General features: G+C 44.7%; 1 protein-coding gene across 1 annotated transcript in view; it reads right to left on the bottom strand.

The window, feature by feature from the left end:
- The window catches only part of ADAM17 (ADAM metallopeptidase domain 17), a gene marked incomplete at its 3' end in the record, with an annotated part of 53,165 nt that overhangs the window by 7,157 nt on the left and 32,466 nt on the right, over positions 1–13,542 (bottom strand). Inside the window, exons 11-15 of the mRNA XM_079720453.1 lie at positions 12,008–12,160; positions 7,281–7,480; positions 6,173–6,276; positions 1,567–1,701; positions 71–201 (exon numbers count right to left, since the gene is read on the bottom strand). Of these exons, the coding sequence (XP_079576579.1) occupies positions 71–201; positions 1,567–1,701; positions 6,173–6,276; positions 7,281–7,480; positions 12,008–12,160 (723 nt within the window). The remainder of the gene's footprint in view (positions 1–70; positions 202–1,566; positions 1,702–6,172; positions 6,277–7,280; positions 7,481–12,007; positions 12,161–13,542) is intronic.

The following is a 13,542-nucleotide window of genomic DNA, read 5'->3' as shown; positions in this document are numbered from 1 at the left end:
CCAGCATTTACAAAATAAAAACTCCACATCTGGCTGTTAGAGAAAAAGCTGTAGATAAATAAATACTCACATTCATGTCACAAAATCCTACTGTACAGGGCTTCCCCTTCCTCAAAAATAAGTTCTTCTGTTCGGCGTCGACATAGGGCAGGCAGCGGCCCGAGGGGTCCCTGCAGCACACCTTGCACGAGTTGTCGGTTTCTGAAACAGAACAGAGCCTCTTAGACACGCGCTCTCCTCCTGCCTGTCCCCCTCCGACCCCGCTCCCGCAGGGAAGGAATCGCACTCATTGTTTATTCCAACAGCGAATATGATCCAGGTTTCACACCCCTCCCCTCCCCTCCCCCGCCAGAGAGTAACTCCTGAGTTCAGGCTCCTCAGCCCTCAGAGAGGTAAAGCAAGGTAAAAGCGATTTACAAGGAAAAGTTTCCTTTGAGAGATTAAAAGGCAGATTATTCTCTCTACTTCAAACCCTTCATAATGCTAAATGATTCCCTTCGTCCCAACGTTATTACACTGCGGGTTTCAATCCTTGGCTTCTGTTTCCAGCACACTCTGGAAAGCCAAGGCTCCAGCGAGAGCCAAGCCACTGTGACAGAACTGCCGGCCTCGGGTGCAGATCTGAGTGACCCACCAGCGACAGGGGCACCGCAGCCTAAGCACGACCTCTCCCCTCCGTGGACACCAACCTCCGACAGCACAGGGGGTATTTGGCACACGTACAAACGTGTAGGAATGTCCAAAAGGTCAACGGGCCGTCTAACTCGGGACAACCTTTACTTGACCTCTTAGGAAAAATTGAAATCAACCAGAACACAAAAACAAGCAAAACCACTTTAAAGGGAAAACAAAAACCTTTTCCTCATTCATTCATATATCAAGCATTTCCTGGGCATTTACTATGTGCGCTTCCAGGGCACCCCAAGCCTCTTGCCGCTCACTGAATAAATCACCTGGCGTTTACTGTGTGTTACCTTTATTTACACGTCATTCCACCTGGAAGAGCCGCTTGCTCCACTGTGTGGATGGTAAGTGCCCATCCCAGGGGTTCTGACTTCCGGGATTTTTGCTGTGAAAGCAGCAGAACTCTCTGAGGGAGGGCGGGGAGCTCAGAGCCCAGCCAGTCCCTCAGGCCCTTCCTCAGACCCAAGGGTTCCAAAAACAGTGTGGAAATCTGAGGACAAGGGTCCCAGAGGCCGTGGCCGAGAGGCCCCTGCCCCAGGCGTCTGGCAGGGGGCGGCGGCGGCTGGCCCAGCAGACGTCCCGACAGAGGGGGGACCCGGGCCTGGGCCGCGCCGGGTGGGTCCTGAGCGGCACCAGAGCTCGAGGCCAGCGGGAGCAGGAGTGAGGACGGACCTCCAGCCGCCCGCCCTCCCGCAGTCCCCTCTGGCCTCGCCGCCGAGTGGCCTCACGGTCTGAAAACGCAGCCACGAGGCAGACGGACAGGACGGCTCCCGGAGACGACCGTGGAAGGAGCGGGACCCGGAGGCAGCGGTCCGTCTGCGCACACCACCCGCTGCTCCCGCCCTCGCCCCGCGGCAAGGATGGGCAGGGCCACGTGCTCACCGTTACACGCGCAGGACTCCAGCCTCTGCTCCCGCTCGCAGAAGGGCACGCACTTGCCATCTTTACACTTGCCGAGATCCAAGCACACCGTGTCGTCGGCAGCATCGCCAGGAGGGGGGCACTCACTGCTGTTACCTGCAGCACGCAAAGGGCACGCGGGCCGCCCTGAGTCACGTGGCCCAGTTCCACAGGGCGGCCCGTGTCCCGGCAGCCGGGGAGCACCGAGGCCTGGCCACGCCGAGCACCGAGCCCCCCGCTCCGCCCAGTGTCCACTCGGCCCCTGCGGCCTCGCCTCCGTCACTACTTACACGTGCCAAGCATTCTGCTTTTACCTTTATATTGTGAAACATAACATACAAACGAAAGAGATCTCTACTACTATCACCAATAAAAGACACCTGTGTCTTGACTAAGACGCAAACTCCCTAGGAAGGCACACGACAACCCCCAAGCCACACGCCCGCTCCAACGGCCTCCCTCCCATGTACTCCATTTCTCTCTCACCTCAGAACCTGACTGTACGCCGCTCAGTGCCCACAATGTTCTTGTCTCCACCCTTTCAGGAGGACTGGCTGGTTCCTCCTCACCCCTCAGGCTTCCTCTCCTCGACCTCCTCCCTCAGCCGTTCTCAGCCACCCCCGAGGACCCGCCGTGCTCTATCACCACACGGGGTCCCCCCTGCACAGCACGAGGTGTACAATTTACACCTATTCGATTACCTGTGGTTATTTTCTGTTTCTTACCACCAGACTGGTAAGCTCCAGAAGAGCAGGGACCAAAACTATTAATGAATCAGTGACGTCCAATCCCTGTCACACTGTAGGTAAGCCACAAATACTTCTTAAATGAGTCAATGATTCTTAAGGACAAAGAAAAGCCAACCAAGGATGTTAAGTTCGAGAGAAAGGGTGGAACGAATGACTCACTCTGGAAAATGAGAAGCACAAGCAGTTGAAAGTCACTAAAAGGGAAGCAAAAAACTACTGCATGGAAACACCAAGGGCCTGGCCTGCCAACTGAGGAATGGAACCAATCCAAAGATTCGGACTCAAAGGTCTGTGAACTTAAAGGAATCTGCCCTGTTTCCTACAAAAGCAGCCTTTCATTAACTACCTAACACATATGAGACACTTGCTTAGGCTGCTACCTCTGCCTCTGGTTTTATAAAACCCGTTACGGGTGCTGGGCATTCAGAGTGCCAACAAGACTGTCTTAGAGCAAACTCACTGCCACTGAAAGCAAGCTCTGGAAAAAGTACAGCAAGTTCAGTGAAGGTTTATATTCTGTATTGTCACCGTATTTTTAGTATGTTACACTGCCCTCAGCAGAGACATAAAAAATGCTTCAGAATATCTGTTCTTAAAAGATTAAAATCAGAGTATAAAACGCACGGGAAAATAATTAACAACACAGCCTCACCTATTTAACACAGTACTCAAAGTGGAGCACGCGTCAAGATCCGCCAGTGGATGCTGCAGCAGCGTGCTGGGCCCCGCCCCCAGAGCTGCCAGTTGCAGGAGGCCCAGGAGCAGACCAAGCATTTCCATTTCTAACAAGAGCCCAGGTGATGCTGCTGCTACTTTGTATAAAATACCAAGGGAACAAAAAAGGCTGTTTGAAAAGGAATATCTTTTTTTCAAATTGTTCTTCTTACACTTATTTAAAGAAAACATCTTTCTATTATTACAATAAAGACAAACACTGAGCACAGCTAGAAAGTGTTTTTTAAAGACTGATTGAGATATTCAGGCTCTTGACCTTTGCCAAACTAATGTGATGCTGACAGATCTCAGAATGTAAGAATCATGAGTAACATCTTATGAAATGCACGTGTAAAAGCCGAAGGAAAAATCAAAATGAGATAAAACTTTGCATCCACTAGGATGGCTACAATCAAAAAGACAGGGGAATTCCCTGACGGTCCAGTGGTTAGGACTCCACACTTCCACTGCAGAGGGCACGGGTTCGATCCCTGGTTGGGGAACTGAGATCCCACATGCCGTGTGGTGCGGCCAAAAAAAAAAAAAGACAGACAATAACAAGTGTTGGTGAGGATGTGGAGAAACTGGAACCTTCACACATGGTGGTGGGAACGTAAAACGGTACAGCCACTTGGAAAACAGCCTGGCGGTTCTTCAAAGGATTAAACAGAGTTACCGAATGACCCAGCAATTCAACAAAAGGATATATATATAGGAGAAATAAAAACATAAGTCCACACAAAAACTTGCACACGGAGACTTCCCTGGTGGCACAGTGGTCAAGTATCTGCCTGCCAGTGCAGGGGACGCGGGTTCGAGCCCTGGTCCGGAAGGATCCCACATGCCGCGGAGCAACTAAGTCCGTGCGTCACAACTACTGAGCCTGTGCTCCAGAGCCCGTGAGCCACAACTACTGAGCCCACGTGCCACAACTACTGAAGCCTGTGCACCTAGAGCCTGTGCTCTGCAACAAGAGAAGCCACCACAATGAGAAGCCCGCACACCACAATGAAGAGTAGCCCCCGCTCACCACAACTAGAGAAAGCCCGCGCACAGCAACAAAGACCCAATGCAGTCAAAAATTTAATTAATTAATTAATTAATTAAAAATTGGGTGGGTAAAAAAAAAAACTTGCACACAAATCTGCATAGTATCGTTATTCCCAGCAGCCAAAAAGCAGCAACAATCCAAAATTCATCAATTGATGAATGAATAAAAAAATGTGATATATCCATACAATGGAATATTATTCAGCAATTAAAATAAATGAAGGACTGATTCATGCTACAACATGGATAAACCTTGAAAACATTATTCTGAGGGAAAGAAGCCCACATACTGTATGATTCCATTTATATGAAACATCCAGATTAGGCAAATCCATGAAGACAGAAAGTAGATTAGTGGCTGTCTGGAGCTGGGATGATGAGGGGTCTCGAAATGGTGGCTAAAGGGTGCGGATTTCTTTTTGAGGTGATGAAAACTGACTGGTAGGTGGATGCACAAATGTGAGTATACTAGAAACCACTGAACTTACACTTTAAATGGGCAGGTGGTATTATATGTTAATTGTATCTCAATGAAGCTGCTACAAAAATCAAACCAAGCAACCAAAGGGTACAGAAATTAGAAAAATACAAGATGGGATAGATACACCAGACAAACAGGAACAAGAACAACAACAAACAGGTAGCAGACTGAATATTAAACAATTTAAAACAGTATATGTGTAACGGATTCACTTTGCTGTACATCTGTAACTAACACAACATTGTAAATCAACTATACTCCAATAAAAATTTTAAAAAAGTTAAAAGAAATCACAGGGGTCAAAAAGGAGCATTACATACTGATGAAGGAAAAGCAGATCAAGAAGATGTAGAGAATATGTCCAATCATGTACCTAATAATATAGCTTGGAGAGTTTTTAAAGGAACAACTAACAGAACTACAGGTAATATTGATAATCAATACAATCTCAAAATTAGCTCCAGATAAAGTCCTAAATGTAAAAGGTAAAATTATGAAGCTACAGAAGCAGCTGTGGAAAATATCTTTATAACTATCCACAACTCAAAAAAATAAACACAAACAAAATGACAGATTTGACTCAAGTGAAAGATTTCAGTTCCAAAAAGGACAACAGATAGGAGGAAGGCATATGCAATGTTTAAACCAAATGGATTATCATAAAAGAACTCCTCCAAATCAATAATAGCAAAAATGAAATGCAATTTTTAAAAATGGACCAAATAAATGAACTAGTTATTCACAAAAGGAGAAGTCTAAATAGCTAACAAATGTAAAGAGATGTTCAAGAAAAATGTAAATAAGAAGAAATCACTTCATACTCATCAGACCAGCAAAAACTGTAAGACAGCCAGATAATACAGCGTGTCAGCAAGGACATCAGAATACAGGAACCTGGACCACTGACGGGGGCACTGACAAAACCCGTTACTGCTGCTCTAGAGAACGCTGGAGTGCCTCCCTCCACGACTAAGCAATTCCACTCCTCCATATGCACTCAGCAAGCTCTCAGAGCTCCCAAAGTAGAGGTGTAAGGGTGTTCGGTGTAGTCCTATCTGCAGCATTAGGAGATAAAGGCAATCCAAGCAGCTACTGCTTGGCGAACAGATAAGTAAAATATAGTTAAACACTCAGCAAGTGCCCCAAACAATGAACTAGATACAAAGATACAGATACACAGACAGAAATACAGGGCAATAGAAAACAGAGTTGTAAAAACATGGTATTGAGTTTTTAAAAAAATGATCTAAGGTAGAGTATCATTTTGGCACATTAAAAACACACATATACAGAAAATAAACACACTATCTTTCAAGGATATACACCTATCTAGGCAAATATTAGACATGTTAAAGCAGATGCCTATGAGGGGAAGGAGAATGGAAGTGAATAAAAGGGAATAAACAATGAAGAGAAATAATCACGGGCCTTGCACAGACCAATGACAAGTGTGCTGAGATCAACTCAACTCTGCACATGAGGTTACAAAAAAGCGGGGGGGCTATATTCATCTGAATGAAACACAATCTTGCTTTCCAACACACACATACCCGTTTGAGCAAATTATTCCAAGAGAACCAACGGGAGGACATACCTGTGCAGTAAGACACGCCTTTGCAAGTAGCATTAATAGCCTCTTGGCACTTCTTCTGGGCCGTCTCGAACTGACAGTTTTTACAGCAAGGACTGTTCCTATCACTACAGAGGAAGAGCAGACAGTCCAGGTCAAAGGTCAACAGCACAGACTACGGTCACGCCACAGGGCCCTGAAGTGGCAGCGCAGGGGCTCCTGGCTGGGTCACCCACTCCTGCACAGACTCCCAGGTTAGCACTAGCACCACCTGCACATGGTCCATCTACCCTTCCTGATGCAGACTCATGCAGCACAGTGGTCCAAGGTGACCTATCTTTAAAACATCTTGGTGTCCTTGGTTTTCATTAACTTAATACAGTAATTAAAAAAAAAAAAAGGACTTCCCTGGTGGTCCAGTGGTTAAGACTCCACACTCCCAACACAGGGGGACATGGGTTCGATCCCTGGTCAGGGAACTAAGATCCTACATGCCACGTGGCACAGCCAAAAAATTAAAAAAACAAAAAACAAAACAAAACAAGAAGCCCACAAGGCAACAGTGGCCAAGAAACTAGTCAGCCCTATCAGTATTTACAATGTTAATATGCACTGTATACCGTTAAATCTGTTACCATAAATTAAAGTTTTCCCCCCTACTTCTAAGCCAGGCACTGGATGTTAAAAATGGAAATATAAGTACCTTCTAACTTGTAACCTGCTTCCTCCACAGTTTCTGGGATTAAACAGTATTCTTCAACACTATTTACAGTATAGATACACAATAATTAATTAATGTCCCAGGATTGTCATTTTGATTGTTTCCCATATTTTGTTATTATAAAAGAATGTAGCCATGAACATCCCTGCCAGATCATCTTTGTACATCTCTGTTTCCTTAGAAAAGATTCTTTGTACTATGGCATCACTACAGCAGAGAGGATGCGAGATGGAGGATTTGTGATACAATGTCACACTGCTTTCCAGAAAACATTTTTCTCGCTGTAACGTGCAGAAGGGGTAAACACACACTTGCCAGGCCCTCTGATGAGTCTAGAGCCCCGCGCTTTCAGCCCACTGTTGTGAGGACCCTTGTCAGGTGCCCAGCTCCACCCCACGCCACGCTCCTCACCTGCACTGGACGCCCGGCCTCAGCGTGCAGTCACTGTTGCAGCAGGTGTCGTTGTTCAGGTACATGATGCCGGGGTCACACTCCTCCCCCTCGTCCACCCTGGAGTTCCCGCACACTTTGTTGCTGCGTTCTTGAAAACACTCCTGGGCCTTACTTTCAATGGTCTTATAGATGGACTGTTTACTGCAGTTTGAAAACATCTTAAGAGAAAAGAGGCCACATAGGACCCAAAATAACATAAAAATTCATTCCCAGGTGGTGTTTGTGCTTCTTTTCCAGGGACAAACTTCAACACAAAAGCCACAATCAGAACCACCTTGAAGGTATGTCAGGTTCCCTGTCACCTCTAAATGTCATTTGTATGGAATTGAGTCATGGCCCTCTGCAAGATGCTAAAAAGGTGATGTGAACGTGGTTAAGAGCCTATAAAATTCTTCACAGGAAAGTAAGCTACACGAATGCTGAGACCAAACACCCCAGCCAGTCCAGCACGAGCAGAGAGTCACCAGACTCTAAGCCACCCCAGGCTCAGGCACAGGCCCCGCTGCAGGGACACTGAGAACGGGGCACAGGCAGCCGTCTTCCTAGATGTAACGATCCAGGCCTGCAAAACAGGGTCTGCTCTGGTTTACCTCTTCATCTTTCCCTGAATATTTACATCAATGATCCATGTTTAAAGTGCTTAAATAGTTGAGCTTAGTAAGAGGCATGTTATTACATATAGTCTATTTAAAAATTAAATTCCAATTTATTACCTAAACGTTGTCATGAGTCCCCAAGATCTTAGGTTTCTTTGAGTTTCTCCAGTTGACCAGCATCTCAAAGGAAGCCTGAACCCTAGCTTGCCCACCTGGTGTACAGAAACATGAAAATGACCTTCTAAATCTGGACATTTTTACCTGGAGCTCTAAAACGGAGTCCATTTCCCAAACCATCTGAAATTATCAAGAAAAGCGGAACAAGACTCGGGTAAAACTCAGCGTGGGTACTTCTAGAGGTAGGGCCGCCACAGTTTGCAAATGGCTAAAATGGCTTCACTTTCAACCCAGACAAGGGCCATGAGACCCCTGAGGAGCAGAGAGCACAGGACGCTTATGAAATAGTATAAAATATACACTGGTCTCTGGCCCCAGTTCCTGGCACAGAGCTCCTGAAGCCCCTGTAATTTCCTGGGTCAAAATGGGAGTGTCTTTTGTTGTAATGAGCCGACTTGGAGTGGGCTCCTTGGTGGCTCCTGGATGGGGCCTGGTCACCAAAATGACCAAGCCACCATGAGAAGCTTGGAATTTTCAGCCCCGCCTTCCATTCTCTCTCGAAGGGACAAGCGCTTAAAACGGAGCTAATGGCCGATCGTGCCTATGTGATGAAGCCTCCATAAAATCCCAAAAGTACAGGGTTCAGAGAGCTTAGGGGTTGGTGGACACATGGGGGTGCTGGGAGAGGGGTGCACTCAGAGGCAGGGAAGCTCCACGCCCCTTCCCACACACCTCGCCCTGTGCATCTCTTCCATCTGGATGCTCATCTGTATCCTTGATCATAGCCTTTTATCATAAACCGGCAAACATGTTTCCCTGAGTTCTATGAGCCGCTCTAGGAAATTAACTGAACCCAAGGAGGGGGTCATTGGAACCCCCAATCTATAGCCAGTTGCTTAGAAGCACAGGCGATGACCTGGGCTTGTGAGTGGCATCTGGGGATGTGGGGGGAGCACGCAGCATCAGGGCACTCTTATGGGACTGAGCCCTTAACCTTTGGGATCTGATGCTATCTCCAGGAAGAGAGGGTCAGAACTGAGTTAAACCCAGCTGGCGTTGCAGGAAACAGCTTGGTGTAAAGAAAAACCTCCACGTTTGGTGACCAGAAGGGTCAGAAGTGAAGTGGGTTCTATGAATAGTAAAATAGACACACAGGAAGAAACACACAAAAGGGAAGAACTGGGTTTTCCCTACACGGGAAGAAAAAACTGAATTGATGTTCCTTTTTAACCCTCCAAAGGTGACTGTGACCACTGAAGCAGGTACAAAAGGATTACTCTCCGAAAGACACTGAAGACCCCATCTCCCTAAACAGAAACACTAACTGGATATTTTTTAAAGGCCCTTCCAATGTATTTTTATAGTAAAGACATTTTTAAGGGGCCTGGTTATTTCAGTCTAAACCTCAGGCAGTTAGTATTTTGCTGCGTTTATTCAACAGCACTGCGGACTCATGAGCTCAATTCTACCAGTTCATTATGGGAGGCCAGGTCCTTATGAATTCAAATTCACACTGAACCAATAAGAAGATCTCTTTGCTAATTTATCAGAGTCACACCCCCAAGCAGCTGGACCCCCGGACAGAGCTGAGGGAAAAGTGACCACTTCACTCTCGCTTTGGCTGCCTCCACACTCCCCGAAGACCTCTGAGCCCTCTCTCTGTATCCTTACCACACCCCCTTCTCTTCCCACCAATAAACTCTAAAAGGTTACAATCCCTAATGCCGTCTGCTCACAGCAGAGCCCGTGACTTGATACTTCTCAGTGGCTTGTCTGGTGTAAGGTGCCAGGTCCTGTCTTTCTAGGTCGAGGAACCACCTTATTTTTGTCCTGGAGCCTTTTTTACCTAATTAAAAACATTTTAAGGCATTAATTTTAATTAAGGAATTAAAATGTGGACTAGAGGATGCTCAGTATCTTTTTACAAGGAGATTGCTACTTGGGTAAACCAAACTATTAAAGAAAATACACTTGGGACAAAATAAATAAATGGATAAAGTGTTCTTCGCTGATAGACTAGCAGCTCCAGAAATAAATGGCTCTGTCCAGCCACCATTCTCATTAGCGAGTTCTTACAGGGCTGTTCCAAGAGCCCATGGGAGAAGTCTCACTTAGAAAGGACTTGTAACAGGATGAGTTAGCACCATGCACGCTCACTTGAACAGTCTGCAAAGTAAAACATTTTACCCCAAAGTACTGACGCCATCCTCATGACCAAGAAGCAGTGACTAACAGCTAGACCTGCACTGTCTAATACGGCAGCCACTAGCCATACGTGATTATTTAAATTGCTTTTTCCTTACCACATATTTCACACTTTTTATTACAGAAACGTTCAAGCATCTATAAAGTGGACAGAACGGATTCATTAATGCTCACATGGCCCCTCACCAGCTTCAGCAATTATCAACTCATGGCTTCATGACTCACCTATACCCTCACCACTTTCCCTCTGTTCCCACACTGTTTTTTGTTGTTGTTGTTTGGGTTTTTTGCAGCTTTATTAAGGCATATTTTACATATCACAAAATTTACCGGTTTCAATTGTACAATTCAGTGATTTCTAGTAATTTTACCAAGCGATGAAACCATCACCATAAATCAGTTTTAGAACATTTCATCACCTCAGTAAGGTCCCTCAGATCCTTTTACAGGTAATGCCCATTCCCACCTCCAGCCCCAGGCAACCACTACTGAATTTAAACAAAACAGAATTTAAAATTCAGTTCCTTGGTCTCTCCAGCCACATTTCAAGTGCTTACTGGCCACATGGCGCTAGTGACTACTATATTGGGTACAGCAGATAGTGTTTCCCCCATCACAGAACCTTCCAGTGAACAGGGCTGAACTATAATGTACATCACTAGAAAGAGAGAGACAACCTCTGAAAAAAGGAGAAAAATTCAATAGGGTGTGTGATACAATGGAAGAACAGGCAAAACAGGTAGTCCCTCAGGCACAGGTTGTCCAGTGAAGGACAAATAAAGCATAACAAGCAAAGAAAGAGAGGAATGGACTTTACACCTAACAGCCAAAGAAAACAAGATGCAACAAACAAAAAACATGACCAAAAAAACATGAGACCAGAATTTTAAAAGGCAGGGTCAGGGCCAGGGAAACACAAAAGTAATCCTTCCCTCTAGCTCCTAGTCAGGCTTTATTTAAAAGGGGAGTCAGGACAAAGAACTTGACCTTCCTTCCTGATGAGATGCAGATGGTTAGCCCAGCCCCCAGCCCACTTAAAGTCAGCACAAAACCACAGTATTTGATGCCTCATGCTGCTCAACTTCAAGTATAAGGAAGAAGGACCAGACAGACATCTATGAACACCTGCAGTTCAGGCTCTACGAGTTAGTCACAGCCACTCTTAGGAGAGTCTCTGAAGCTGTTTACCATGTCCCAAGTCAATGAGTACTGTGTACCCCACCAGACACCCTCAAAAATCGTTCCTCTGTTTACCTGACAAGTATTTATTATGTACCAGCTACCCTGAATAGGCACTGGAGACAGAGCCGGTAACCAGAGAGGCAAGGAAGGGCCCTACCCACAGGACGCTGACATCTGGCAAATTACATATTTTTTTTGCAAAGGTTTATTAAAACGTGCAAATTGTGAAGCAGTGTAGGGTTAATATGAATGACAAACCTGTAAATGAAATGAAAGGAAATTTTTAATAGAAAGCCTGAGCCCACCAGATCCTGCAAACTAGGACTCCAGTGCAAGCCATTATATTAAGTAATTAATTTTCCACACAGCCCAAACCAACACATGATCATCTTTGACAACAAGCAGTCCAGACGAGCAGATTTAGATGGACCATGTTTCACTCTTAACACACACAACCAAGTTTCAAGGTACTCTGTAATCTGCAGTTCCATCCCTAGAATGGAAAGCTCTTCTGAGCTCTCATTATAATTAAACATAGCCTCTTTCTTTCCCAACCACATAAAAAAAGCTCCAAAAGATACACACCTTATTGTTCTCATGGTCGCCACTCACAGCTATGGGATACATAACATACTTTCCTCCGTGGTCCTCATTTGGGGCACATTCTGCTAGACCATCTGGATCGTGTTCTGCTCCAAAATTGTGCCCCAGTTCATGAGTTGTAACGAGGTCAGCTTCCTGAAGGATCATGCAGAGAAAACATTATTTCCTAATACCTAACCATCAAGTGCTTTGGCCAGTTGGGCCCTGCTGTCTTAGATGTTGGACTATGACTTCTTCTATCAATTATAGAAATTAAACAGAATTCATGGGATTTTATTTAATACTGTAAGTAGTAGTATAAGGATGAATTTAAATCAATGTAAGAAAATATAACTTAAAAGATATACTGGAACACTCTTACTGAGGCACCAAACATTGGCCATTCCAAAAACTGCCTGGCACCAGTAAACCAAATCGCTAACAGTCAATCATCCAAGCCTCCTGCGCCTCACCCCAATCACACTCCTGTTAAGATCTAACTATTGCGGGGCGGGGGTGGTGGATGAAAATAAGACAACTGAAGAACAACAAAAGAATGTTCCTTATTCCAGTGACTGAATTCATGTCCAATGACAATCTTAATGACCTAGAGGATTTTATTTCTCAGAATCCAATTAAAGGGCTGCACTGAACTGATGAGATCACCAGAGGACTTCTACCTGAATGTAACAATGAATTTGGCCAGTAAAGCTAAAAATGTTCCCATATTTAACTGCAAAAAATAACAAATTTATTTACTGATTTTTTTCCTAAGAGGGGGGAAAAAACCACTCCATAGAATCTGAAAAAATTTGTATGTATTTTGCAAGACATGGGAATTTTTTTTAAGACAGAGTTCCAATTCTGAAACCGGTGTGTTGAAGATTACCAAGTGTTTATATTAAAATGGTAGTAAAGAAAACTTTGCATTTTTAGCAAAAAAGTACTCAAGTCCCAAAGGTGCAATATGGAGAAGTGATTCCAAACTGTGCTTTGGAAAAATTCATTAGTGGATTCTCTAACAGACTGACACTTTAAAAACATCGAAGCAATTTATTTTTTGTTCTGTGTGTCTTATAATAGAAAAATTCTGGAAGACCAAGGAAAACATGTCATGAAATCAAACCACTGATGATGCTGTGATACCAAAAAGGTAAAGGAGTACCATAAGAAACAATTTTGGAAATTAAAAAGTTTCCAAAAACTGCTTAGTATATTTTTCTTCTCTCATCCCATTTCACTTTTTTTAAATCAACCAAAGTCCATAATTTATATTAGGGTTCACTCTTTGTGTTGCACTTTCTATGGGTTTTGACAAACAGGTGTCTTATTTCCATCATTAAAGTATACAGAATAGTTTCAACACCTGAAAAATTCCTCTGTGCTCCACCTATTCATCCCTCCCCACCTGGGGAAGCAACCACTGGCAACCACTCATCCCTTTCCTGCCTCCGTGGTTTTGCCTTTTGCAGAATATCATATAGATGGAATCAAACAGATTGGTTTCTTTTACTTAGTAATATACATTTACAGTTCCT

Source organism: Hyperoodon ampullatus (assembly GCF_949752795.1).
Source record: "Hyperoodon ampullatus genome assembly, chromosome: 15".
Taxonomy (NCBI): Eukaryota; Metazoa; Chordata; class Mammalia; order Artiodactyla; family Ziphiidae; genus Hyperoodon; species Hyperoodon ampullatus.
This window is presented reverse-complemented; position numbering and strand designations above follow the sequence as displayed.